Below are 27,148 nucleotides of genomic sequence, written 5' to 3'. Positions count from 1 at the left end.
AACAGCTGCAACCAATTAACAAAAGCAAGCAAATTTGGAAAGCAAGATTTTCTATTTATTTATTTCAAATTCATGCAACACCACCAAGTTGAGTAGCTGACCTTTTATAAAAATAGAAATACACAGATCATACTGCAAGGTTACACGATCAGGCACACATCTTAGTCCATTGGATTTCTCCCTGTCCTCTCTTTATCCATCAAGCCTTACCTTGCCACATCCCAACCTTTCAACCCCCACCCTGGTAGTGAGGGATACTGAACTCCTCAGCTAAAGAGACCTCCCTTCCCCAGAACCCATCCAGGAAAGACTCACCCCTGGCTTGAAGGAGGGCAGCCCCAGTCCCACACCAATGGTAGCCTTGTTGGGGTTCACCACAGAGTTGTAATGTATGTTGCGGTGATAGCTCACTCGGATGGGCTCATCCTCGTTCTGATGGATGCCATGGAAAGTGTTTATGGGTTCTGGAAGGGAAAGATGGCAGCTCAGTGAGAGGAGTACCATAATCCCTGCCCTTTGCCCAAACATGCTGGATGCCATCACCATGCTTTATAGGGGCAGCTGAGACGCTGGCATTCCCAGCCCAGGGCTGGCATGGGCAAGGGTTAGGGGACAGGAAGTAGGAGCCATGCATACCTGTGCCATACTGGTAAACCTCCACAGGTCGATTGTACATCTCTGCCATGGCCTGCATCTCAATATGGTTGCCGTGACAGTTGTTTTTCCGCTTCCGGTTGATGTAAGTGGTGAAATCTTCTGTTACGTAATTGGAAAAGTAATCGGCATTCTTCATCTGCAATGTGAAAGGGCCTCAAGGTTAGAAGGACGGAGAAAGGCTCCCATTTGGGGCAAGAAACAGCATGGGGAGGTGAGAGAGCCTTTCCAGGAAAGGATTCTTGGCACAAACCCATTAGGAGAGCTGAACCTGCAGAGAACAAGGGGTCCCCATGCTGCATTAGAACTGTTTTGCTCAAGGCGGGTTCCACATATATGGGGCAGTGGTTGAACAACTTAATCATGTTGGGCCATTGGGCATAATGTGTAAAGTGGCTCCAACCATGGAACTGGGTCATTTAACACTATTACCCCAGTCACATGGAAGCTGTAAACACACGACACACACACACACACACACACACACACACACACACTCAGAAGAGGCAGCTTCAGTATAGTTGGGGTAATGCTTAAGAGCCCCCGCAGTGCCAACAGGATTCCACAAGAGAAGGGCCTGCCAAACACCTTTCAAGCAGTTTATGGATGGCTCCCTGAGCTGCAATTTTAAGAGTGGAGATATACATATACCTATGTGTGTGTATTTATCTGTATAATTTAGAGGTGGTTGGGAGAGGAGGAAAAAGAACAGTGGCTGTAGCATCAGTTGTACCATTTCAAAGGAGGAAAGGTATAATATTTTCATAGGAAGAATGTCCTTAGTGCCCAGAAGTAACAGCTGGAGAAGAAGCTAAAACCAGGGATTTAGAGTGGCAAGACTCTGTTCTTTATTGGCTGCCTGTGTTCACAGAATACAGAATGCCTGCTACACACAGTCCTGAAGGTCAGGCTTAGAGGTGGAGAGAGAAGCCCACCCTCCTCTAGATTCCTGCCGTCACTCACCAAGTAGTCCATACAGTGCTTCCTGACCACTTCATGCATGTCTTGGTCACCATATACCTGGTCAGCTGCAAAAAGAAATGAGAGATCATCACTGACCCAACCCAACAATCGCTTACCTCATAAGCAGAAAAGAGAGACAGGGTTGGAAGCACCTAGTTTTCCTTGCATGTAGCACAGCTTCATAATTGAAGTTGCTGATTTCCACCAAGTGAACCCAGATCAGTTTCTTACTCCTCCAGTACTCAAAAACTCTGGGATGGTCCCACTGAGTGCTGTCTTCAGCATTCCAAGGGAGACGTGTGTGGCTTTCCTCTCGTCTGCAAGCTGTGCATCATGGTTCTCTTCCCCCACAGTACAACAAACCGAGCAGATGCAAGTGCTGAAGGTGGCCTTTCCCCCCGACCCCCCAGCTCCAAACCCAAAGACAGCAATCAACATTTGACTCCCAAGCTGCAGACACTTCTTGGGCACCCTTAAATCTTTTAGCTGGGGTTAGCTTCTTTAATATTTCTCATTGCCTATTCTGATTTCCAGCCACCAAGTGTGCCAGATGTAGAGTTGGCGAGAGCACCCTTTAATCCTCTTGCTTTGAAAGGCTTTCTTTTGGTCCTCCTTTTTTGTAGCCTTGTACCATTTTGCTTGCTGTTGATTTATGGCAGTTTATTGCACTCTACTGAATATTTTGTTCTTTTCATACTGCTGTTTACTGCTGTTTGGGGCCTTTTGGCTAAAAAGCAACATATAATTAATTATAATTTGGAAGCATGTAACCCTGATATCATGTGTCACCCAGAGGGACCTGACTGATCACATATTTAGGGTCAGGAAAGGAAAACCTCCCCACAGGACAGATTTTAGTTAGTAGCTGAGGGTAAGGCTTGTGGCTGCAACACACCTACTCAGCCTGCAAGTACACTGTTACCTGAATTATGAGGACCTGCCCTCTTGACACAGAGAGGTCAGATGAGTTCTCAAGCAGAAGCCAAAACAAGGACTTCTGCTGGGTCAACAGGGCTATTCACACCCTTGCCTGCTCTTGCACCCATACCCACACCCCTGGGGGGCTTAGGAGAACCATCAGAACAGCACATGGGGGGGGTGTATGGGGATTGTTCCATGTGGGAAGCTGAAATGCTTTTGTTGATGGAACATTTGACATAGTGCTACCTTAAATTCCTCCCAGAGTCATTTATTCCATTAGAAAAACATTTTAATGCTAGTTTATCTAGTCTACAGCTGGAAAAGTAGTGGGCCTATTATTTCTACTTTTGCTCTCTCCCCTGATTTTTTGTTTGGTGCTATTTCTGCAACACACACACATAGAGCTCGTTTCTGCACAGGCTGGGTCACCAAAAGCTTTAGTTGAGTAATCTAACAATTAAAACCGATTGAAACTGGGAGCCACAGTTCCATTATTTGTCAGCTAATCCACAACAAGGCAGCTAATGAAACTGATCAGAGCCAGTACTGAAACTGACAGATGCGCTGAAAAGTAAGATCTTACAGATTTTTCAACATCACAAAAACTCGTTTGCAGATGTGCAACCATTTCCAGGGGCAAGTGTAGAAAAACAACCAGCTGCCAGCTCTGGGAGCATCAGAGAAGCAAATGTTGCAGCAAAGTGGATAACCTGGGAAGGCAAAGTAGCTGAGGGGTGGTCACAGCTATCTGAAACCAATTACTGAAAAGTGCCAAAATCCCTTGCTATTTTGAGTTGCCTATATGGTCTCTACTTCAAAATACTGCTGTTAACTGAAAAGAAGTTAGTATTCAATATGCAGCACCCACAGGGATCCCGAAGCAATACCATATTCAGACTCTACGAGATTCAAGGCTCAATTCTCATTAAGGCATAACAAACGGAAATCAGTAAGTTGGCTTCGCATGGTTCAAACTTATCCATGGCTCTGGGGCAGTCAGATCAAAAGAAAATAGCGTAAGGGGCAGGAAGAAGAGGAGAGAACAGCCTCCTGAGTTTGGAAAGGACTGGGGTGGGCCAGGTCAGGAAGCAGCTGGGAAAGGGGTGACTGTGCAAGAAACGAGAGAACTTAGTGAAAAAGCAGTTTCAACAGCATTTGTGGCAAGTATAGAGAATTCCAGTCATAATCAGGGGACTTGGTTTATAAAGCTCAGCAACAAAGAAATCCGAATGACTCTACTGAGCTACATGTCCTGAATCTCCCACCCAGCCCAATCAACTTACACTGAGGGAGGCGGAGAGAAGAAGCTATCCTGGGATGCTTGTCAGCAGCCCTTACCTGGGAATAGTATTTTGGGGAGGCACATTCCCGATGTGGAGCCAGTGGTGGCAGAGACAGGAGAATGAGGCTCAGATCATCACCACACTCAAAGGTGAGAGTAGAAGAGAAATGCCAGGAAGAAAAGAGACCTGTGACAACCACACAGGACCACAAGGTCAAGAGATAGCATATGGAAAAAAGCTTCTAAGCCCAAGAGTAGCAAGTGCTTTCTACATAGCGAAGCGTCTTGGGATGATGCCTCTGCTGCTTCTCCAAACACAGCAACTTTCTCCTGCTTCTCTTCTCTTCTCTTCCACTTTCCAGCAATCATTTCCCCTCCCTCTTCCCCTTGCTTCCCTTCCCATGCCTGCTTTTTTCCTACTTCTCTCATATTCCGCCCTCTGAACCTTCCCTCCTGCCTCCACAGCCTGTTTGCAATGACTGCTACCACCTATGCTTCAGGAATTGGAAAGACGTTCTTGCACCCTCGGTGCATCAAACACTAGGGCTGCTCTTTTCTGGGTCAAACAGGAGCTACAAAGACTCCACAGGCCCCCCATAAAGCAAACAGCAGCAATACCCCCAAGCTAAACTGGGGTCCGTAAGAACTGTAGCCATAAGAGCTCCAGTGTGGGGAGTAAAATGGTGGCTGTTTTTGCATCACCATATCTTGGTGCCAGAGGTGACAAACTCCAGCAGCACCCTCCAAAACTATAATAAGATAACAGCACAAGCCCCATTCAAATCCTCTTGTGCCACTCCTATTCCTTCTGGGGTTTGTGCACAGAGTACATTGTGCTCCAACAGTCAAATCCATTTGACTTGTGCCCAGCTGCCTTTAATGGACACCTGCTTCACCTTGCCTTGCAAGACATCCATATGATGGAACAGCAGTGGCCCTTAACCTTCTTAACCTTCCCAGTTAAGCAGTAGATTTGTAATGCTGAAAGCCTCTGCTGCATGAAGAGAAGACCCATGCATGCCTCAAGGCAGCATGGAATTAGCAGGTCAGAAGAAGGTGGCTTGCCTTTTATGGCAACCCTTGTATGAGCCCATGAACAGGGTGTTGAAAATGGCACATGGGACGGTGTAAAGGTGGGGACCCCAGTACCACTCATCAAACACAAACAGATCACCTTCTAAACAGTGTGCTAGTAATTTCATGGCATTTCCTACAACAGTGAAAGGGGCTGAAGAGACAGTTCCCTATCTGTGTATGACAGCAATAGGACACTACCTTCCGAGGCTAATTTTCTAGGCCCCTCAAGGTAGCAGCAGGAAAGCAAGACAGATAGATGAGGACGGGGCAGCAGCTTTTTGGCGGGCTGTGCAATGCATCAAGGGAGTATGTGACTCATCTCTAACCTCTATGTAAACAAGGATGTGGTTTCTGGTGTGGGGAAGTAGAGCTGGCAGTTCCAGCAAGTCACATGGGCATCGGCTTTTCTACGAAACTTCTGTTGTGGTCACCACCCCAAGCCCCATTTTTGTTGATGATCTGTGCACGTGCACAGAGGCCCGCTCAGTAAAGACACAAACAGAAACGAAAGCCCTAGTCCATGCTCCAAAACATACCCCAGGAAGAATTAGGGCCACGGTAAAACTTTGGCAGGAAATGGGAGGCTACAGTTGCATACAGTTTATTTCTCCGTTAAGGAAGCTTTGTGTTGCATGCTTATTGTGTTTGTTTTGTTTTAACTATTGCATTTTCAGTTTTTAGTACTATAAAGTGGAACCTCCTGTTACGTACTGCCCTCCTTAAGAATGCTTCGAGTTACGAGCTCCGCTAACCCGGAAGTAGATGCCTCTTGTCGCGAACTCTGCCCCGGGATGCGAGCGGAAGTCGCATGCTGGCAGAGCGGGAGGCGCCATTAGAAAAAGTGTGCCTCACGTTAAGAACAGTTTTGGGTTACAAACGGACCTCCGGAACAAATTAAGTTCGTAACCGGAGGTGGTACCTCGTGTTAAGTACTTAATTCGTTCTGGAGGTCCGTTCTTAACCTGAAACTGTTCTTAACCTGAAGCACCACTTTAGCTAATGGGGCCTCCTGCTGCCGCTGCACCACCGGAGCCCCATTTCTGTTCTTACCCTGAAGTTCTTAACCTGAAGCATTATTTCTGGGTTAGCGGAGTGTGTAACCCAAAGCGTATGTAACCTGAAGTGTATGTAACCCGAGGTACTACTGTACTCTGTTTTGTTTTTTGTGAGACACCTTGAGAACACCTGACTCCCAGTCTGTATTTCAGGCTGATCAATTGTTATTCTTAGAAAAAAGCTATAAAACATATGATGGCTTTCCACAGCCTCCTTCCTCAAGATCTGGAGGGAGGGTAAGGGTGACAGGAAACTTTTTTTCTTTTTAGTCTAACATTTCAGGGCCTGATGGTTACACCTTAAAAAGTAGGTAATAGCAAAATTGCTAAAGAGCAGGAACACAGAGACAAAAGCAGCCCTGGTTCATTTCATTGTTCAGCTTTTACATGACTTCTAAGAACACCTACTGAAATTATTCAAAAGCTGACATAAGACTGGGTGTTTGAGGGCAAACTTTCTGAGTTCACATACTATGTGAGGCACAAGTGGAACACAACACCAAGCACAACCACAAAGACAGGCAAACAAGGCTCGCTGTATGTATCTAAAATGTCTCTCTGACCCAGGGACTTGCCAGTAAAGCAAGACATGAGCATCGCTGAAACTCCTGGATGATTATGCCTCATACAGTTTCAATCTCAAAGCAGTTCAAATTCACAGAATTTCCGAGGTATTGCTGCTGGTTAATAACTCACATAAAAGTGTCAACAATAACCTCAAAGCGTTTCTGTGAAAAGTTCAAAACATGGTGCTTCTTTTCTGCTGCCTTTTTATAGGATGGGAAGTGGTTCTGCTGCAAATGACCCTCTTCATGCTTTTCACCTTTGGCAAGCCTGTAAGCCAGTGAATCTTGAACAGCTTATTCAGGACACCTGGCACCAGCAATGAGCTTTGCATGGTGGGTCTTTGCTCTCATGCAAAATCAGCTGTCTCAGAGGTAAGCCCTCTGCCATTGGCCTGACTAACCTGATGTCACAGCCAGTGATAATGAGCAACTGCAAGCCTGGGGAATTTTGCTTCAACCATTGGCCCAAGTTAAATATATTTATGCCAAAAAAATTTGAAAGCTGGCTCACATCAGCGGAATGGTCTCTAAAAACAGTCAGCTTCCGTTTTGGAGGCATTACTACAATCACTTCCTCTGTATCTGCTGTTCAGAGGTGAGTTTCAGTGCTCCTGTAGCCAAAAAAGCACCACCGAGGCACAAGGCCGGTCTGGGGAAACCCCAAAGGCAAAACAGAAAGATTTTACTGCAGGACTTGAATCACATTTGAAGATGGAAAGAGGCTGTAATATTTCCCCACAATATTTCCCCACATAATTTTAAAATATTTCCAGTATTTTAAGTGTGATAGTGCATCTTTTAAATGTACGTAGGTGGGGTAAATCCCATCTAAGGTCCCGTGAATGGGGGGGGGGGAGGTTAAATCTCATTATCTGAAGAGAAAGCAAAGAAAGAAAGAAAGAAAGAAAGAAAGAAAGAAAGAAAGAAAGAAAGAAAGAAAACAAGAGGCGAGTGGGAGCATTTTGAAGAATACTTTAAAAAAGAGTGGTATTAAGGTTAGCTGGCAAGGGGGATAAGTCTATGAGCGGCAGTAGACAAGACAAAGGAATGGAAAAGGGAAATAATAGAGGGGAAAGGAAACATTAGACAACTAAGAATATGAAATAGGATGCCAGTAGAAGATAAGCCGGGAAGTCTATATAAAACTAAGCTAAGATATGAATGGATGTAATATGTAAAATGTAAAAATAAGACGATACCACCCCCACAAGTCCAACTCATGCCTTTTCATAACATATCCTCTGGTGTGGTGGTTGTCAATGCAGGGCCAGTGTGCCCTGCCCAGCAGTAGGACACCTGCAAAAGGACTCAGTAAATGCACCCTCAAAAATCCACAATGAACAAGTGACTGTTTGCCCTCCTGCTCGATTTCTGTTTTGACTGGTTCGGCTTCTCTTATACAGTGGTACCTCGGGTTAAGTACTCAATTCGTTCCGGAGGTCCGTTCTTAACCTGAAGCACCACTTTAGCTAATGGGGCCTCCTGCTGCTGCCGTGCCGCCAGGGCACAATTTCTGTTCTCATCCTGAAGCAAAGTTCTTAACCCGAGGTACTATTTCTGGTTCTGTAACCTGAAGCATATGTAACCCGAGGTACCACTGTACTGAACAAGTCCCCTTTAACATGACCACATTTCGCTGGAGGCCAGGACTGGATACCCGCCCTCCATTCTGTTCTGAACAAGAAGAGAAGTGCAAAGAGCTTCTTTATGTGAGCAAGGAGGCCCAAAAAGGTTGCCAATGGCAACCCCTATGGCAGTCTGCATCCATGGCTTGGGGTAAGCAGCCACCACCTCCATCTGTATTAACCTCAAAACAGCAACAACGCTTTTTAATAAGTCTCCCTAAGGCAGTATATTGTAAGGGGCTGGACTAGACAAGCCCCACGGTCTCTTCCATTTCTGCAATTCTATGTAGGCATCCCCTTTTTCTTTAGCTCTGAGCTTCTGCGATTTGATATAGCAATGTTATGTTAGAATGAGGACAGCTAGTGGCAGAATTTATAGCAAATTTATAGAAAATACGCTGACCATTTCCGTGAAAGTCTATAGAAAGACAACTTAAGTGTTAACCACATTTTGTATCTTTTTCACACAGCAGAATTTCGCAATTGCCTTTCCTCCTCCCACAACCTTTACAGACCTATCCCCCCACCCCGTTTTTTTTTTTTGGTCTGATTTCAAGGTTACAAATTTTGCAACACCCAGCTAAGAACGACGTCCAATCCAGCAGATTTCTGCCAGTTTGCCTAGCGCAGTGGTTTTCAAAACTTGTTCCAAGGAACCCTGGATTCCTTGGAAGCATATAAGCAGTTCCTCAGCGAGAAGATCAGGAAGGGTGGACATGCTCTACAAAACAGCTTGATCACCATTTCAAATCCAATCACCCCTCTTTCAAAGTTTTAGCACTAAAACATGGAGCTTCTTGGATCCTGGATGCTACTCCAAGCTAAGCAGACTTCAGACTTGCAGGTTCTACCTTGGTTTTTTTACTAGGTCCCCCAAATGGAGCCTGGTACAAAAGATATGCCTTTAAAACTTAACAATTAAGAGCCCATGACCCACAGGAATCTTCCTTCTCCTAACCCCTTGCATTATACATGGCCTAAGACTCAAAGACCTTGGTAATGCCCAATGGGATTTTTTCTTACACATTTTTCTTCGGTCAGCTAACTCCCATGCTATATACCACAATCTGCTTCTCCAAGACCCAACACATTTCAAAAGTGGTTTGCCTTATTGGAGAGGGGGCGGGTTTCGCTTTGTTTCGAAAAACACAAATTTAAACTGCCTTGGACACATAGAACTCACTGCACACTTCTTTGCATCCTGGCTCTTGAATTCTGTGCTAAAAACCCACTAAGTTGGACAAATGCAGAAGTCTGAGAGTTCCACGCGTTATCTTACACTGAAAACCTGAGTTTGCAAGGAGTTTGTCACAAGTTAGTACTCAGCAGTAAGGATTTCCTGTTTTTGTCAAAAAGTCATTGATTAAAAAAAATATCCATCATGCTTTCCACTTGCACCCTGCTCCACCCACCAGTTCTGGCAGCTCCTGTTGCATGTTTTCCTTCGTTCGTGTGTATTCTTAAACACAGCCGTGTTTCTGTTCCTCCTACAGCTGAGGAGAAAGGCTCATTCCAGAGAGAGTAAATGAAACCGAATCATGACAAGGAAACTGAAGAGCGGCCTTTGAAAAGAGAAATCAAAGGAAAATCATAGATTGTGCCCATGATCTCTTCTGCTACTGTAATGGCTTCAGGCCCATTTCCAGGACAAGAGGCCAGAGGTCGTATGTGTGTGAGAGAAAAGTAGTTCCGTGCTCTGGGAGACTCCAATCCATCACAGAAGATGGGGTGGGCATGTTGAGTTATAGCCAATAGTTTTACTCAGAGTAAACCTACTGAACTCCTGCCAACTTAGCAGTTTGAAAGCACGTCAAAGTGCAAGTAGATAAATAGGTACCACTCCGGTGGGAAGGTAAACGGCATTTCTGTGCGCTGCTCTGGTTCGCTAGAAGCGGCTTAGTTATGCTGGCCACATGACCTGGAAGCTGTACGCCGGCTCCCTTGGCCAATAAAGCGAGATGAGCGCTGCAACCCCAGAGTCGGTCACGACTGGACCTAATGGTCAGGGGTCCCTTTACCTTTTTAAACCTACTGAAATTAATGGACCTAACTCAGCCATGTTTATTAATTTATTCGGTCTACTCTGAGTAAAAATGTAGTTGACTACCAGCCCCAGACAGCAAGTTTTAAAGTGACCAGGGCTCTGTTGAGATCTTCAGTAGAGCAGTGTCATGCATGAGTTGGGCTGAGCAGCTACAGGTATCCTCCTTCCCCCTCATTTCCCTACCAGCTTTCACCTTACAACTGGTTTCCCCCAGCATTTAGAAACTAACACCTTCTTGAGACTCTCTCTCCTTTTGAAAAACAAAGTGAGTCACCCAATCGAGTACGGAGGTCTCAGACCCAGTCACGAAACGTTAGAATGGCGCCACACTGAAGAACAGTAGGGGGAAATCTGCACATATTTTGATAGAAACTGAAACTGTGGGCAACTTTTTAAAAAACCCAGTTCTTTGAAAGTGGAATTCCCAGTGGTATTTCCCACGCTCAAGTGCAAAGTGGCATTAGCCTCTTATAAAGGGCATTTATAAAAGCATTTATAAACTCCTTAATATTAAAAAAAACTATCTCTAAGCAATTCTACCTGTTTAACTGAACCTGCTGTTAGTCACCCTGAGCGACTCTGGAAGGGTGGGGCAGAACATTCTGGTAGGCAATGGGCTACGTTGCAACTAAGACTGGGGGGCAATCACACTCCCCAATGGGCACAGCGTAATGTGAGAAGGGGTCTTCCGCCCCACTACAAAAATTTGGGTAAAGGTACAGGTGAGCTTTTACTAACAGTGAGGTGTTGGTGCTACTTTGACTATCATTATTTACAGCTAGTGCTGGGCAGCTTGAACATCTGCTTGCTTACACTGAGCTCAGCAGTGTAAGTCACTTTGGCTTGGACAAGATAAAGCAAATAGCAAATGTAATAAGTAACAACAACAAATAACCAACTCCAAAGCACACATACAAGTTGATTCCCTGCTCTGGAATCAACCTTTTAAAGTTGTGCAGACCGTTGAATTGACTAAGCAGCTGAGTTATGGTTTTGGGTACATTGGCAATGTTGGCTTGCATTTTTGTTTGGGGAAAAAAACCCATGAGGAATATGTAACTAATACATATCTCATCTGCTAAGAACAGACCTCCGGAACGAATTAAGTACTTAACCCAAGGTACCACTGTACTTAATTCGTTCCAGAGGTCCGTTCTTAACCTGAAACTGTTCTTAACCAGAAGCACCACTTTAGCTAATGGGGCCTCCTGCTGCTGCCACGCCGCCGCTGCACAATTTCTGTTCTCATCCTGAAGCAAAGTTCTTAACCCGAGAAAATATTTCTGGGTTAGCGGAGTCTGTAACCTGAAGCGTATGTAACCCAAGGTACCACTGTAGAAGGGAAGGAAATGGCCTGCTGTTCACCTCCCAGTGGGACTCACCTCCCTCCTTTCTCACCCCAGGGCTTCTATAGAACCATCTTATGATTACAGCTTTGTCTAACGCAACATTACGTTTCCCCCCATTTTATTGCAACTTAAAATAACCAAAAAACCAATGAGTTGTAGTCAGCCAAGTCCTACTTAGAGTAGACCTACTGAAATCAATGAACTTGTGTCCATTAACTTCAGTGAATAGGGCGAGCATGGCATACCACCCAAAGCTTACTGGTGTAATCTTATGAAAACTGCTTTGGGGAGGGTCTGCTTGAAAAGTGGCATATAAATAAATGGCCATAGTGAATCCACAATGGGGGTGAGGCTTCAGAGATCACTCTCTTAAATCACACTAGAACCTAGATCTCCCCAGCTCTCGGTTCTGTGCCAGCACATCAACTTCCTCTTTTCATTTAATCTCATTTCCAAAGAAAGGACAAGAGAAACCACAGAGCCTGTTGTGAAGACTTTGCCTCTGGTTGGATGTTCCTTTTCGACAGGAAAAAAAGACTAGCGCAAGAGAAGGGTGGAAGTGACGGCAAAACTGTCAATGGAAACAGTCAAGTTAAATGAGAACACTTTGTACCGCAGCAATGGATGGATGCAAGAATATGACGGCATGTCCCATCCTGTTACTTGTTTCCAGTTGGAGCATCAAGAATACCTCTAGCATAACAGTGGTGGCGCTGGCTTTCCAATTGTCCATCCTAAGGGAGACCTGAACGCCAAATGTAGAAGCCTCTCTTGTTATATTGTGAGATGCTCTGAGGACTCTTTAAGCAGGATATTATTTGCTTAATAAAATAAATAAGATTGAGAAGAGATTGTAGGAAGTATGGGGCTCAGGGATCCATCTTGGGACCATTCCACACATTGCATGGAGCCAAAACTAAATTATTTTTTAAACGAACATTTATAAGCCACTCAGTATTTTGTGTGTGCGTGCATTTTTTTCCTGGGGGAACTCAGGGGTACTCACTATTGGCACCTTTTGTCCCACAAATATTACAAGTGTGGCACTTACTGTAACAACTCTATGCATGGTGAGTACTGGCACCTTATTTTCCCTAAAAAGCACTGTATATATATATGTGTGTGTGCAATAAATACACAAGGACAATGAACTGCAGCCCATCATGACTCCCCAATTATAGTGCTGGTATGATAAATTGTTTTCAGCCATGCCACTGTGATCGTCATACTCTAAAGAGTACACTTAAAACAACTTAGGGCACAATCCTCTGCACTCTTACATGAGAAGAGTCTCATTATGCTCAAGTAGACATGTACAGAGGGACGCGGGTGGCGCTGTGGGTAAAAGCCTCAGCGCCTAGGGCTTGCCGATCGAAAGGTCAGCGGTTCGAATCCCCGCAGCGGGGTGCGCTCCCGTTGTTCGGTCCCAGCGCCTGCCAACCTAGCAGTTCGAAAGCACTCCCGGGTGCAAGTAGATAAATAGGGACCGCTTTCTAGCGGGAAGGTAAACAGCGTTTCTGTGTTTGGCTCTGGCTCGCCAGATGCAGCTTTGTCACACTGGCCACGTGACCCGGAAGTGTCTCCGGACAGCGCTGGCCCCCGGCCTCTTGAGTGAGATGGGCGCACAACCCTAGAGTCTGTCAAGACTGGCCCGTACGGGCAGGGGTACCTTTACCTTTTAGACATGTACAGATTTGCATTTCATTTATTCTTATATTTTGATTCTGCTTCTAAATCAGAGGTTTCCCAAGACATACAGATATACACCTCAAAAACGCGAATGTGCAAAAGGTTATAGGAGCACAGAAGTCCCCAGTTCTGAAGCAGCGTCAAAAACCCATTTGGGTTTTCAAGCAGACACTGGTAAGTACATATTCCAAGATTTTGCTGAATGCCTAAAGACGAAGCATGCCAGAAAATAAAAACCAAGGCCCGATCTAGACAGATCAAAGAAGCAAATCAGTTAAATGTGTTGTCAACTTCATACAGGGAAATCCCATTGGTGATAAATGGGACTCCACAGCACCATCTGGTGTCAGTGTTATAATGCAAATCAAGCGCTTTATCTTTGCGAATGTAGCTGAGTCCCAAGATTCTCAGAAAGCCAACTACTGCGTCAGAATCCAGAATCTTTGTTAGTGTATGCTGATGATACGTTGAACATGAACAGTACAGAGCACATGAGGAGTAAACAGGCGCTGCCCAGATGAGCAGAGTGGACAGATAAGGGGAGAAGGAGCAAACACACTGACCTAAGCTAACCATCAGGGTTTTCTCAGAACAAAGTCCTAAACTCCACATCCAGGTTAATTCCTAACACATCCAAAGCAGAATTACATGGGACACAGTGGGAAGGGCCAAGAGTGAGGGGAAAGCAAAGTTGAGGGAAACCAGAATTGAGAGTATGGGCATTGGAAAGAGTACAGACTCCAAGATATAGTGGCTAGTAACACAAAACAGATAACACTTATCTGGTGGGGGCAGAAAACACAATGGACTCAGAGGCTTCCAAGAATTCTGAAGCCTCCTGCCCTTAGCACTGTGAAGATCCAACCACACACCATACTAAGGTGGGACAGGGGCCATGAAAGGCTGTTGTTTTACAATACTAATTATGTGGAGTCCAATACAATACAGTGGTACCTCGGGTTAAGAACTTAATTCGTTTTGGAGGTTCATTCTTAACCTGAGGTGCCACGTTAGCTAATGGGGCCTCCTGCCGCGGCGGCGGTGGAATTTCTGTTCTCATCCTGAAATAAAGTTCTTAACCCAAGGTGCTATTTCTGGGTTAGCGGAGCCTGTAACCTGAAGCATCTGTAACATGAAGCATCTGTAACCCGAAGTACCACTGTACTATTTTTTGTGGAGTCTACAATACTAATTTTGTGGGCTGAGGTACTACACAAGACACAAAAAAACTTCCTTACAAATAAATAAATGAAAATTGCAGGTTCTTTGCAGGCTGAAGTTTCATCCAATATATTGCATTTCATCCTTGCATGATCCATTGACAGAATTGCAGGACCAAGAATATAGCTATCCCTGTACAGGGTACAGGGTGCCATCTTTGTGCAAACTGTATTGGCGCAGTAGTCAAGCCCAACAAGTCAGCATGGATTTTCATCCCCAAGGTGAAACTTGTACAGTGGAGCATAGCTGCCTAGTGCTAAGCTTAATGTGAATGAGTGACAGGGGCGCCGACTTATAAAAAATATTGGGGGGGCCCATACCGGGGTCCTGCCCCGGGAAGTTTTCTAAATTTTAGATGCCAAGCTAAATATGAAAAAACAACACAATGCCTGCCCCCACAAGCCGATACTGCGAGCAAACCTCCTGGGGCAAAGCCGATAACGCGAGCAAACCTCCGATCGGCTCGCGCGATCGGAGCCGACAATAGGAACCAACGTGGAGGGCGCTGTATGGCGCGTGTTCTGTCGCTCGAGCCGGCTGGCAATTCTTCCCCTTGCGCCCGGGAGACGGTGAGGGTAGCCGCTAGGTTGAGGAAGGATGAGGTCAGAAGCGAGGGATAAGTTCCGGGAAAGATGAACAGAAGCCCGAGCGAGAGTAACAGCGACGGAGAAGGAAGACCTCCAAACCGCTGCTGCTGGGGGAACGAAAGGGGCGAGCCCCGGGCTGCCCCGACCTTAAGTGAACCTGTGAGGGCCTGCCTTTTGCGGCAGCCGATTGGCTGCCGCCGTGGGCGGTGAATATTAATGAGCTAGGGGGAAGCCCCGCTTCTCGCGGGGCTGACGCCAGCCCCGCGAGATTGTTGATGGGTCGAGAGCCCGCAACCCCACCCCCTCTCTAGATCGGGAGTGGCTTTGTTTTAACTCATTACTGAATGTATTTTAAAAGGTAACTATCATCAAACAAGGAAAATAAAAAATACCAACATAATTTTGTGATTTTACAAAGCATAATATAACTAATAATTTTCTTAAATTATTGGGGGGGCGGAGCCCCCCCAAACGAATTTTTGAGGGGGCTCGGGCCCCCTCAGGCCCCATGGAGTCGGCGCCTATGATGAGTGACTGTGTGAATGTGCTGGTACACAGTGAGAAAATCACAACCACCTGGCTCTTCCTCTGCTGCTACTGAGTTACCAGGAGCCAAGCCACAGTCCAAAAATGGGTGTATGGCTTATCTTTCCCAAACAAACCACTAGGACAGTAAGACAAGAACAAACCTGGGCTTCAGCTCATGGGGCATGTTTGGAGAGAATGAGGTCCACTTGCACAATTTCCCTCCTATCCTCCTCCATGCCCCCTAAACCTGTTCTAGGGGGTCTACCAAACACACTGAATAGTTTTAGGGGGTACAGTCATACCTCGGGTTGAAGTAGCTTTGGGGTGAGTATTTTCAGGTTGAGCGCTGTGGCGACCTGGAAGTAACGGAGCACATTACTTCCGGGTTTTGCTGCTCGCGCATGCGCAGATGGTCAAAATGACGTCCCACGCATGCACAGAAGCGGTGAATAGCGACCCGCGCAGACGCGGGTTGCGTTCGCTTCAGGATGTGAACGGGGCTCCGGAACAGATCCTGTTTGCATCCAGAGGTACCACTGTATGGGGGAGAAGTCCCATTGCTCAGGCAGATCTTGTTCTGTGCATGCAACAACTTAGATGAATCCCACCCATAGCTTGTTTGGAATGAGGCAACCCATGAGCCAAGGTTCAGAGGCAATACTAAATCGAAGCCATGGCTTAGTTCATAGTACAGTGGTGCCCCACAAGACGAATGCCTCGCAAGACGGAAAACCCACTAGACGAAAGAGTTTTCCGTTTTTGAGTTGCTTCGCAAGACGATTTTCCTTATGGGCTTGCTTCGCAAGATGAAAATGTCTTGCAAGCTTTGCGGGGTTTTTTTTGCTCCCCCCCCCCTTTTTCTAAGCCGCTAAGCCGCTAATAGCCTTTTAGCCGCTAAGCCGCTAAGCCTTTAATAGCCACTAAGCTGCTAAACCGCTAATAGCGCTAATCCGCTAATAGGGTTGCTTCGCAAGACGAAAAAACCGCTAGACGAAGAGACTTGCGGAACGGATTATTTTCGTCTTGCGAGGCACCACTGTAGCACAGAAGTAGCAGTGGAGAAGTGAAGTGGCAATGCTTTTCTCACTGTGCACCATCATATTTGCTCATCCACACTAAGTCATAATTTAAGCTCAGAATTACATGCAAAGCAGACCATTCTTTATTCAGTATTTCGTAGTAACCTTCAGAAACAAGAAGAGGTAAACAAGGAAGCATTACTGATGCAAATACAGATTTGGAAGTTATGTAGAATGAACAGGATGACCTCAAGCACTACAAATAAGGAAGCAAAGTTCAGTAGCACCAAGTGCAAGGCGCCAGACTCAAGGGACTAAGGGCAAGTATTTTGTCTGGGGACAAAAAAAAAAGGAGGAAGACAGGTATTACAGGACCTTTGTAATTCATAAGACAAGGAAGAGCTGCAGCAGTGAGATAGCTGCATATAGCAGCAAACACAATTCTCAGGTACACTAGGCAAAGTTTCCCTGGTAAATATAAGGTAATATTTAATTATAGATTATGCAACACACTGGGATTTGCAATAGCATCCAGTATTGGTCACTTTGACTCACAAATTCATTCATTCATTCAAATCAAACCAAGTAGAAGGAAGGACAGCAAGAATGGCTGAAGAAAGAGACAACTACTCGCACATGACCAGGTGGAAGAAAGCCTGATATTTTTAGTAAGAAAAGTAGATGGCAGGTCCCTCACACACCCTGCCCCCCGTCCTAAATTGGTTTATGGCCAGAGCGCAACAACTCTCCATGTTTGGGATCCGAACGATTTATCATTATGATGCTATGACTATCCAGGAAAAAAATTGGGTCATGGTGGAAAACTTGCTTAACGTTAGCACTGTAAGCAAGATCACTCACTATTGAGAATTATTACAAAAAAGATGGGGAGGACAAACAACAAGTGCCAAGTTATTATAAAAAAATTAATCCTATTATATGCCCTCATTTGGCACACTGCAATCCTCTGGTTACACCACTTACAAGAAGACATCACTAGGCCACAGACGTTACAGAAGATGACAACTAAAATCATTGAGTGAAAGGCGGTGGCAAAACTTTCCTTTTGAAGAAAGGCTTAAGAGCTATTTAAGTTTACAGTACAAAAGTCAATGAAAGACAAAGGCTTTGTAACATTATGAATTGTGTGAAGAAGGAAGAAAAATAAATTACTTTCTTGATATATCAACATTCCTATGTCCTTATTGAGAAGGCACTTGAAGGTTGCTGAACAGCACAAGCCAAAAGGGTCTTATTGTGCTCATGTCTGGTTTGTGGACTTCCCAGTGGCATCTTGTCGGTCACTGTGATAACAGCATGCTGGATTAGACGGGCCTTCAGTATGATGTACCAAGGTTTTTATGATGTTCTATGTTCTGGCATGGGACGCGGGTGGCCCTGTGGGTAAAACCTCAGCGCCTAGGGCTTGCCGATCGAAAGGTTGGCGGTTCGAATCCCCACGGCGGGGTGCGCTCCCGCTGCTCGGTCCCAGCGCCCGCCAACCTAGCAGTTCGAAAGCACCCCCAGGTGCAAGTAGATAAATAGGGACCGCTTACCAGCGGGAAGGTAAACGGCATTCCGTGTGCTGCGCTGGCTCACCAGATGCAGCTTTGTCACGCTGGCCACGTGACCCGGAAGTGTCTCCGGACAGCGCTGGCCCCCGGCCTCTTGAGTGAGATGGGCACGCAACCCCAGAGTCTGTCAAGACTGGCCCGTACGGGCAGGGGTACCTTTACCTTTACCTTTATGTTCTGGCATGGGCTCTGCTTCATCCAGATGTGATGGAGTTGTGTGTAAATAATAATCACCATCATATTTATTACCTGTCCTTTACCAGAAGGCCCCAGGGCAGGTTACAAAAATCTAAAATACAGCATTAAAAACAATTTAAAGCATGTGGCATATGGGATGGGAAGCAATATGCAGCAGTATTGGCACACATGGATTAATCTGCTTTGGTGAAGACATCGGACTTGATTACTTTCAGATCTATTCCAGCGCTGTGATTGCTAAATCAACTGCAGCAAAACCCCACTGGCTTCACTGCAAACTTAGTGTGATGAATCATGGCAAACACCAAGCTCATTTACACCTTTAGAGTGGATGCTAAATGGGATTTATGGGTGTGTACATGTTCTTTTTGCCATTATACCACATTATTTTGCACAGCTCTCCCACCACCAACACTCACTCCTTGCACACATACAATACTGTCAAAAGTCAGTGGACTTCAAGCCAGCTCCAGGCCATTTATCACACAGCTCTACTTCTCTTAAAAATGCTGTGTCACAGGACAATTTGCAGAGTCATGTTTTCTCCAAGAGCTCTGGCCTGCTGAGTCAGTGAAGCAGGGTGTGTTAACACAAGGTTTCTGTGCCAAAGAAATGGGGTGTCTTATCTCTATTGGCAGCTGGAGGTGGAAGGTGAACCGCAAAACTTATGCTGACCCCTGCAGGGCATAGCTGAGCATAACTACCTACTTAGAAAGCAAATCCTGCAAAAAAAATAGAAAAAAGCCTGAAGTAGAAACAAACTAACCAGGAGTTTGAAAGTTAAGAGCTCCTTAGGTTCACACAAAATAGTCTGTGCTATTCCTGACAATTCCCTAATCTCTCATGTTCCATTCACAAGCTTCTTTTAAAACTCCTGCCTTTTTCAAAAGCTACTTGCCATGAAAGCACAAGTGTGGTGGGATATGGAAGAGATGTGCCGTCCAAACCTTCATCCCCCCCTAAAGGCTATACAGGCAGCACAGGAGATACCAGAACAATACAAGCATATTCAGCAACAATACCCACAATAGCATGATTTACTTCAGTGACCAAATGCGGATGGTTTTCTGGATTCCTAAACTTTTGGTCCAAAGATAATAATTTGCTGCAAGTTTAGCTGTTGCTGGAGGAAAAGATGCTGCATATTTCCACCAAGTGAAAAAGCGGGTGGCACTGTGGTCTAAACCACAGAGCGTAGGGCTTGGTGATCAGAAAGTTGGCGGTTCGAATCCCCGCGACGGGGTGAGCTCCTGTTGCTCGGTCCCAGCTCCTGCCTACCTAGCAGTTCGAAAACACGTCAAAGTGCAAGTAGATAAATAGGTACTGCTCCGGCGGGAAGGTAAATGGTGTTTCCGTGCGCTGCTCTGGTTCACCAGAAGCGGCTTAGTTATGCTGGCCACATGACCCGGAAGCTGTACGCCGGCTCCCTCGGCCAATAAAGCGAGATGAGCGCCGCAGCCCCTAAGTCGGTCACGACTGGACCTAATGGTCAGGGATCCCTTTACCTTATGGTGTAGGACAAACCCAGAACAGCTGTGCTGAGACACCACATCCCACTTAAGGTGCAGGAAGACATTGTGAGAGGAAGAACTGCAAACATCCATAAGTTTTAATTTACAAAACAGCGGCGGCAGCAGCAACTGAAAACCTGAATGCACAAATGTAAACTATTTCATCTGTAACAGGAAGATTTGTATTGGAAGAATTCAAAGTAGTGCTAAAGAGACTGCTCTGTCAGTACGAGCATTTATGCTTGCCTGATGGAAGGTGGAGACCTTCATGCGCTTCTGGGGGTTCTCTCAAAGTTCAATCCAGCCCCTAATCAGCAAGCTCCCTAGGAATACTTTTTGGATGCAAATCTTTCCCATCTGGGCTCCCCACTTCATTGTGAGATGGGCAGTTATGACCTTTTTGTTTCTTGAAATGTCTTTGCTCCCACCTTCACAAAAGTTAAGAATGCTTCGGTTTCAATTTGAAAATCAACAGAATACATTTTTATTTTAAAAAAATGTATCAGTTTCAAGATGACTCAAGCTCCCTTTAGACCTCATGTGAGTAGCAGAGGTTTCACAAGTTCATTTGCAGTGCTGTAATCAATGTGGGAAGGGTCCATTACACAGGACCTTAATGTTCCCTCTGTGTTCGCCAGTGCTGGCTGGGTGATGAATATGTGGTCATGACCTGCACAACCGGTCCTGGATTTTTTTGTTTGGGTCTAGAATTGTAGGGAAGATGGAGGTTCAGACAGTGCACCCCCTTCCCATCATTCCTAACCACTGGCCTTGTCAGTTGGTGACAATGGGAGTTGGGAGTCCCACAAGATCTGGAGGACCATAGGCTTTTCATTCTTGTTTTACACATTACGGTAGCATATTGGGAGTTCCAGAAAGACATCTACTTCTGCTTCATTGACTATGCAAAAGCCTTTGACTGTGTCGACCACAGCAAACTATGGCAAGTTCTTAAAGAAATGGGAGTGCCTGATCACCTCATCTGTCTCCTGAGAAATCTCTATGTGGGACAAGAAGATACAGTTAGAACTGGATATGGAACAACTGATTGGTTCAAAATTGGGAAAGGAGTACGACAAGGCTGTATTTTGTCTCCCTGCTTATTTAATTTATATGCAGAATACATCATGCGAAAGGCTGGGCTGGATGAATCCCAAGATGGAATTAAGATTGCCGGAAGAAATATCAACAACCTCAGATATGCAGATGACACAACCTTGATGGCAGAAAGTGAGGAGGAATTAAAGAACCTTTTAATGAGGGTGAAAGAGGAGAGCGCAAAATATGGTCTGAAGCTCAACATCAAAAAAACGAAGATCATGGCCACTGGTCCCATCACCTCCTGGCAAATAGAAGGGGAAGAAATGGAGGCAGTGAGAGATTTTACTTTCTTGGGCTCCCATGATCACTGCAGATGGTGACAGCAGCCACGAAATTAAAAGACGCCTGCTTCTTGGGAGAAGGGCAATGACAGGCCTAGACAGCATCTTGAGAAGTAGAGACGTCACCTTGCCAACAAAGGTCCATATAGTTAAAGCCATGGTTTTCCCAGTAGTGATGTATGGAAGTGAGAGCTGGACCATAAAGAAGGCTGATCGCCGAAGAATTGATGCTTTTGAATTATGGTGCTGGAGAAGACTCTTGAGAGTCCCATGGGCTGCAAGAAGATCAAACGCATCCATTCTTAAGGAAATCAGCCCTGAGTGCTCACTGGAAGGACAGATCGTGAAGCTGAGGCTCCAGTACTTTGGCCACCTCATGAGAAGAGAAGACTCCCTGGAGAAGACACTGATGCTGGGAAAGATGGAGGGCACAAGGAGAAGGGGACGACAGAGGACGAGATGGTTGGATGGTGTTTTCGAGGTTAACAGCATGAGTTTGACCAAACTACGGGAGGTAGTGGAGGACAGAGGTGCCTGGCGTGCTCTGGTCCATGGGGTCACGAAGAGTCGGACACGACTAAACAACAACAACAATTGGGTAAAAAGGGAAAGGACCCCTGGATGGTTATTCCAGTCAAATTCAAATACTGGGTGTGGCGCTCATCTCCACTTTCTGGCTGAGGGAGTTGGCCTTTTGTCCGCAGACGGCTTTTCTGGGTCATGTGGGCAGCATGACTAAACCACTTCTGGAGCACTGTGACAAGAGCCAGAGTGCACAGAAACACTGTTTACCTTCCCGACGCAGCAATACCTACTTATCTACTCGCACTAGTATGCTTTCAAACTGCTAGGTTAGCATGAGCTGGAACAGAGCAACAAGAGCTCACCCCGTTGCACAGATTTTAGCTGCCAACCTTATGATTGGCAAGCCCAAGAGCTCAGTGGTTTAGACCACAGTGCCACTCACATCCCCTAGCACAGTAGGACAAACTTATGGGGAATGAAGTAGTGCTATAGTATCCACAGCGCACCCAGTAAATGGGTATTGTTAATGTTTGAAGTATGACTACCCTTAAGACCAAGTAGGAATTAGCTCCCCCTCCCTGTCACACTGGTAATAGCTGGGGGGGGGGTGGTGTTGACCCTTCTTTTGCAATACCCAACTTGGCTTACTTGCACAAATCACCTGGAGTTGTTTGGGTTTTTTGTTTTGCAGCCTGTCTCCTTTGGGGGGATAATCCATAACTCTAGGGCAGAGTGCATGCTCTGAATGGAAAAGTTCCAGGTTCGACCTGTGGCATCTCCAATTATAAAGGAAGTCAGGTAGCAGGAAGACCTCAGCTTGAGACTCTGGGAGCTGACTGACAGAGTAGGCAACACTGCCAATGCAAACCAAACCAATGGCTTGATAGTAGAGAGTAGGTGGGTGTGAATGGGTGCCCTGGTCCTGTTTTGCGACACAGCACTGAATTAATGGCCAGTTGACCCCCTTCCAACACTAAGGCTATAATATAATATATAATAATATATAATATATAATATATATATATAATAATATATAATATATAATATATAATATATAATATATAATATATAATATATAATATATAATATATAATATATAATATATAATATATAATATATAATATATAGTATATAGTATGTCAGCTGCCTGAAGGGTGCAACTGGTGTGGAACATGACAACTGACAAGTGTTCCTGAGCACCTGTTGCAGCAGCGTCTGTTAAATCTGAATTTTCTAGCCTGGGGGTGGCTAACCTGCAGCCCTCAAGATGTTTTTGGACTACAACTCCCACAATCACTGCCCACAGGCTATGCTGGCTGGGCTGGAGAGCCCCCTCATACACAATACAATTAGGAGGGTGGCATGGAGTGAAATATTCTTGCTAGTTGCTCCCCAGCTTTGGGATCGCACTCCCTATAAAGCAGTCTTCTTCCCCAACATGATGCCCTCCAGAGGTTATGAACATATTATTATTATTATGTTCCATAAACCATAAATACACTAATGATGCCATATATTTTTTGAAAAAATGTAAGGAGCAGGGCTCCAATTACTTGACATATTTCTCCTTGCTATTCATGGCGACAGGCACAATCTCTTCTAGGTACAGATGAGGTTTTACTGAGAAAACTCAGATCCATGAGCTGCAAAGTGGTCAGAGCCCTCACCACTGCTATCTAGCAGGAAATGTCTTCTGGAGTCTACTTCTTGTAAGAGAGGCTGGGTCAGCGTCATTTCTCGAAAGTGCATGTCAGCTGTGGGGAAGACACTGAAGTGTTTCCTCTCCACCAAAGAGGAGTCCCCAGAATAGAAATTTCAAATTTCTACAAGAGCTGTGCTATGAATTCCAAGAGAGCTGCTTCAGAAACCATTTCGGATTTGTCTTAAGAATAGGAGATTCAATAATCCCCTTTTTTGTAAACAACACACTATCTGGGTATATGACCATTTATAGAGTAACACAGACCATGCGACACAAGGCTGCCTGGATGAGCTTATTGTTTACATTTCTAATGGAGGGATGGAGAGACCAAAAAGAAAGATGACAAGAACAAAGCTATTAGCAGGAGAATGTACCGTATTTTTCCGTGTTTAAGACAATGTTTATGCTAATTTTTTTTTTAGTCAAAAATTGGGGCTCGTCTTATACAGGGATGATTAATGCACAGGGGTTAGGGCAGCCTGGGCTCAGGTTCTGACATGGGTGGCTCGGGATGGGTTCTGGCGCGAGTGGCCCAGACGGCCTGGGCTTAGTGGTGGCGGATCGGGGGGGAGCTTGCGATCACTGAAAAAACCTCAACAACTTTGCCCAACTTCTCTGACCGCCGCTGATGTTTAAATATACGGTACAGTGGTACTTTGGGTTACAGATGCTTCAGGTTATGCAATTTCGGGTTGCACACAGCGCTGAATCTGGAAGTACCGGAACGGGTTACTTCTGGATTTCGGCGCTCACGCAGAAGCACTAAGACACAGCACTGCGGGTTGCGAATGCTGCAGGTTGCAAACATGCCTCCCACACGTATCACATTCGCAACCTGAGGTTCCACTGTACTAAATAAACCAGTACTTTAAATATTTACGAAACTACCAAAGTTGTTCTGTTTGACATTGAAAATATTGATTTCTTAATTTTGGGTTCAAAAAAATAGGGGTCGTCTTATGTACGGGGGCATCTTATACATGGAAAAATATGGCCTATAATGCAGTTGCATGTACTTAGGGTTAGTTTCTGAAGGGGGTGAGGATTAAGGGTAGAATTCAATGCTCTCTTCCAAACATTCCATCTGTGTAAGGATTGCAGCTTGCCAGATGTAACATTTCCCCTCTCCTCTGAACTCACACTGTTCTGGGGCTACTCCTGACACACCCACAAGCCAATTTCAGGGGGTGAGGAGGGAGAAGAGGGAGGAAAGCACCATTGCACAAACAGAAGTCCTTGTTCAGGGCTCCTGCTGATGGGGCTCGTTAGGTGAATACCACTCCAAAGGTTTTAATGAATTGCTTTACAGAAAAGGTGGACTTTCAGGAGAGACCTGCAAGAGGAAGGTACTTTGTGATGGTGTTCCAGACACAAGGACCAACAAAAGGGAAAGGAGTAGCTTTGCTGAAAGGAGCAGGAGGCCTTTGGGCATTTGAGGGAGACAAGAGGTTGTGGAAAAGAGCATATTGTCCAACAAGAGTGGTGAATTATTTTGGCAGCAGAAATCTGGACAGAGGCAAGAGGAATATGCTAAGACATAGGAAGGCCAGAGAGAGGAAAGTTGCAAGCGTCAATAAGAAAGATGACCGGAGAATGAACTGGAGCTTTAGTCAAGAGGATGGAGATTGAGAAGTATAATTTTCACAATGCCGCCCCGGCAAAACTGATAAGGTTGGATGACAGATTGAATATGGGGTAGCAAATGTACATGGAGTAAGCTAATGCTTCTTGCCAAATCAACAGGATCAAGGGATAAAGAACTATCAATGAGGGGATAGCCTGGGAAGAAAGTTGAGACGCTTAGTTTTGAACATACTGAGTTTGAGAGAGAGGTAGGACAATCAGATAGGCAGGATCAGAGGGAACGGGAAAGCTCTCAAGTGGAGATGTAGACCGAGGAGTCATGTTTTAAATGAGCCTTCCCCAGCCAGGTTCCTTCTAGATGCTGTGGCGGTCAAGTAGGGCTGGGTTATATATTGATATATCGTCCAAAACCAGTTTGAAGTCTCTATCATGATATCGGTTTCATAATTTTTGACCTGGTAATATATCACAAATCAGTGTGTGTGTGTGTGTGTGCGCGCGTGTGTGTGCAAAAATCACAATGTGGGAAAAACAATGAAGCCAGCCAATGCCTCTACACAGCTCCATCCTTAATTCAAACATTGTGATATATTGATATATTACAATTTTTAGCGGGTGATATATCACAGTGTTGAAAACCAGGTATCACCCAGCCCTACTCCCAAGGATGGTGGGAGGCGCAATCCAAACACCTGGAGGGCACCAACTTGGGAAAGGTTGCTTTAATTGGTGAATTTTTGATACTATATTTCAGCTTACTTGCTTCCAAAATTATTATTATTATTTTCCTGATGAAGAGCGAGCTTCAACTCAAAAGGCACTGGGACTACTGCTTCTGTAATATATTCAGTTTCGTACCTTATGACCATTACAACAGGTTGCATCCAACTAAGTCATACTCAAGAGTAGACCCACTGAAATCAGTGGATGTAAAATTAATCAAGACCATAAATTTTAATGGAGTGAATCAAATGCTGTTGATGCACAAGCAGAACCACTAGTGCTAAGAGACTCCAGCAAACTCCCCCTGCCCTGGGTCCTATGCTCACCCACAAAATCAGCTCTAAGGGGTGGGGACAGATTCTGCAGGCACATCAGGGGAAATGCCCCACTGTGCAAGTGGAGGTTTGCTTGCGTAATGGTGGATTCCCCAATGGGTCAACTCTGACTGTAACTTAGTTTGCTACAACCCTACTTTTTATTTTCACTAATGGGCAACACCCTTTGATGTGTTATGCATGCAGTGATAAGAGAGCTCTTTTCTCCTCTTTGCCCAGTATTCATGAGACAGCACAAAAAGGAGCATGCAAGGAAAAAATATTATAATGACACCAGTAACTCTGCCCTCACTGGTGCGTTCTTGGGTCCCAGTTCCACTTCCTGCCTCTGGCTAGTAGACTACCTCCTGGTCAGTCTGAAAATACCGTAAACTGAGATGGGGGAAAAAATGAAGCAGGGAAAAGGAGTGTAAAGGGAAGCAGCAACCAGGTCAAACAAATGGTAGCATCCTTGGGAGGCGGAGCAGTCTGCTTCCTGCCATCTTCAGCAGTGAAGGTGCCAGTGGTTCCCCATGCCTGATCATCTTATGCCTACTGGACACTGGGATTTGTTCTCCCGCTGCAGGCAACCCAATATTAGTCAACAAGTACTAAATATTACAACAAAGTCAATGATCAAATCTAAATACTGGTATCTGGTGTCAGATGTAAAATACTATACCCAATATTCTGCAAATATGCAATCTTAACATTTGCAGGAGGAGAACTTTTGAGGACGGGGATTTGTTTCAGCTCTAGTGCCGCCTGCTGTCCAATCTCTAAAAGGAAGACCCGTCAGCAGGCAGGACTTACCCACAGCCCGGAACAAGCAGGCCCCATCTTCCTTCATCTGTTTTATGATGAACCCTTTCTTCTCTCTCAGCGCCTTCTCGAACCTGTGTTCCTGCTGGTGACAGGAGGGGCAGATGTCAGCAAGTTAGACGGCAACCCCATCCCCCAAACCAGAAAGGGTGACATATCCTACTCTTTCTCCAGTTCCCCATAAGGCAACCCAAACACGGGGCACCAGCTTTAAAATCCACAGCTGGAATAGA

The 27,148-nt window shown here is 45.4% G+C and overlaps 1 protein-coding gene across 2 annotated transcripts in view; it reads right to left on the bottom strand.

Moving 5' to 3' along the window:
- Nucleotides 1–27,148, bottom strand: part of OTUD5 (OTU deubiquitinase 5) — a 48,762-nt gene that overhangs the window by 8,722 nt on the left and 12,892 nt on the right. Inside the window, exons 2-5 of one of the 2 annotated variants that reach the window (XM_077921702.1) lie at nucleotides 26,907–27,000; nucleotides 1,618–1,682; nucleotides 637–793; nucleotides 316–464 (exon numbers count right to left, since the gene is read on the bottom strand). In XM_077921702.1, coding sequence (XP_077777828.1) covers nucleotides 316–464; nucleotides 637–793; nucleotides 1,618–1,682; nucleotides 26,907–27,000 — 465 coding nt within the window. The remainder of the gene's footprint in view (nucleotides 1–315; nucleotides 465–636; nucleotides 794–1,617; nucleotides 1,683–26,906; nucleotides 27,001–27,148) is intronic. The other variant, XM_028711427.2, reaches the window with a different exon arrangement.

The sequence above is a fragment of the Podarcis muralis genome, chromosome 17 (assembly GCF_964188315.1).
Source record: "Podarcis muralis chromosome 17, rPodMur119.hap1.1, whole genome shotgun sequence".
Lineage (NCBI taxonomy): Eukaryota > Metazoa > Chordata > Lepidosauria > Squamata > Lacertidae > Podarcis > Podarcis muralis.
The sequence above is the reverse complement of the archived record's forward strand: the minus strand, read 5'-3'. Positions and strand labels throughout refer to the sequence as shown.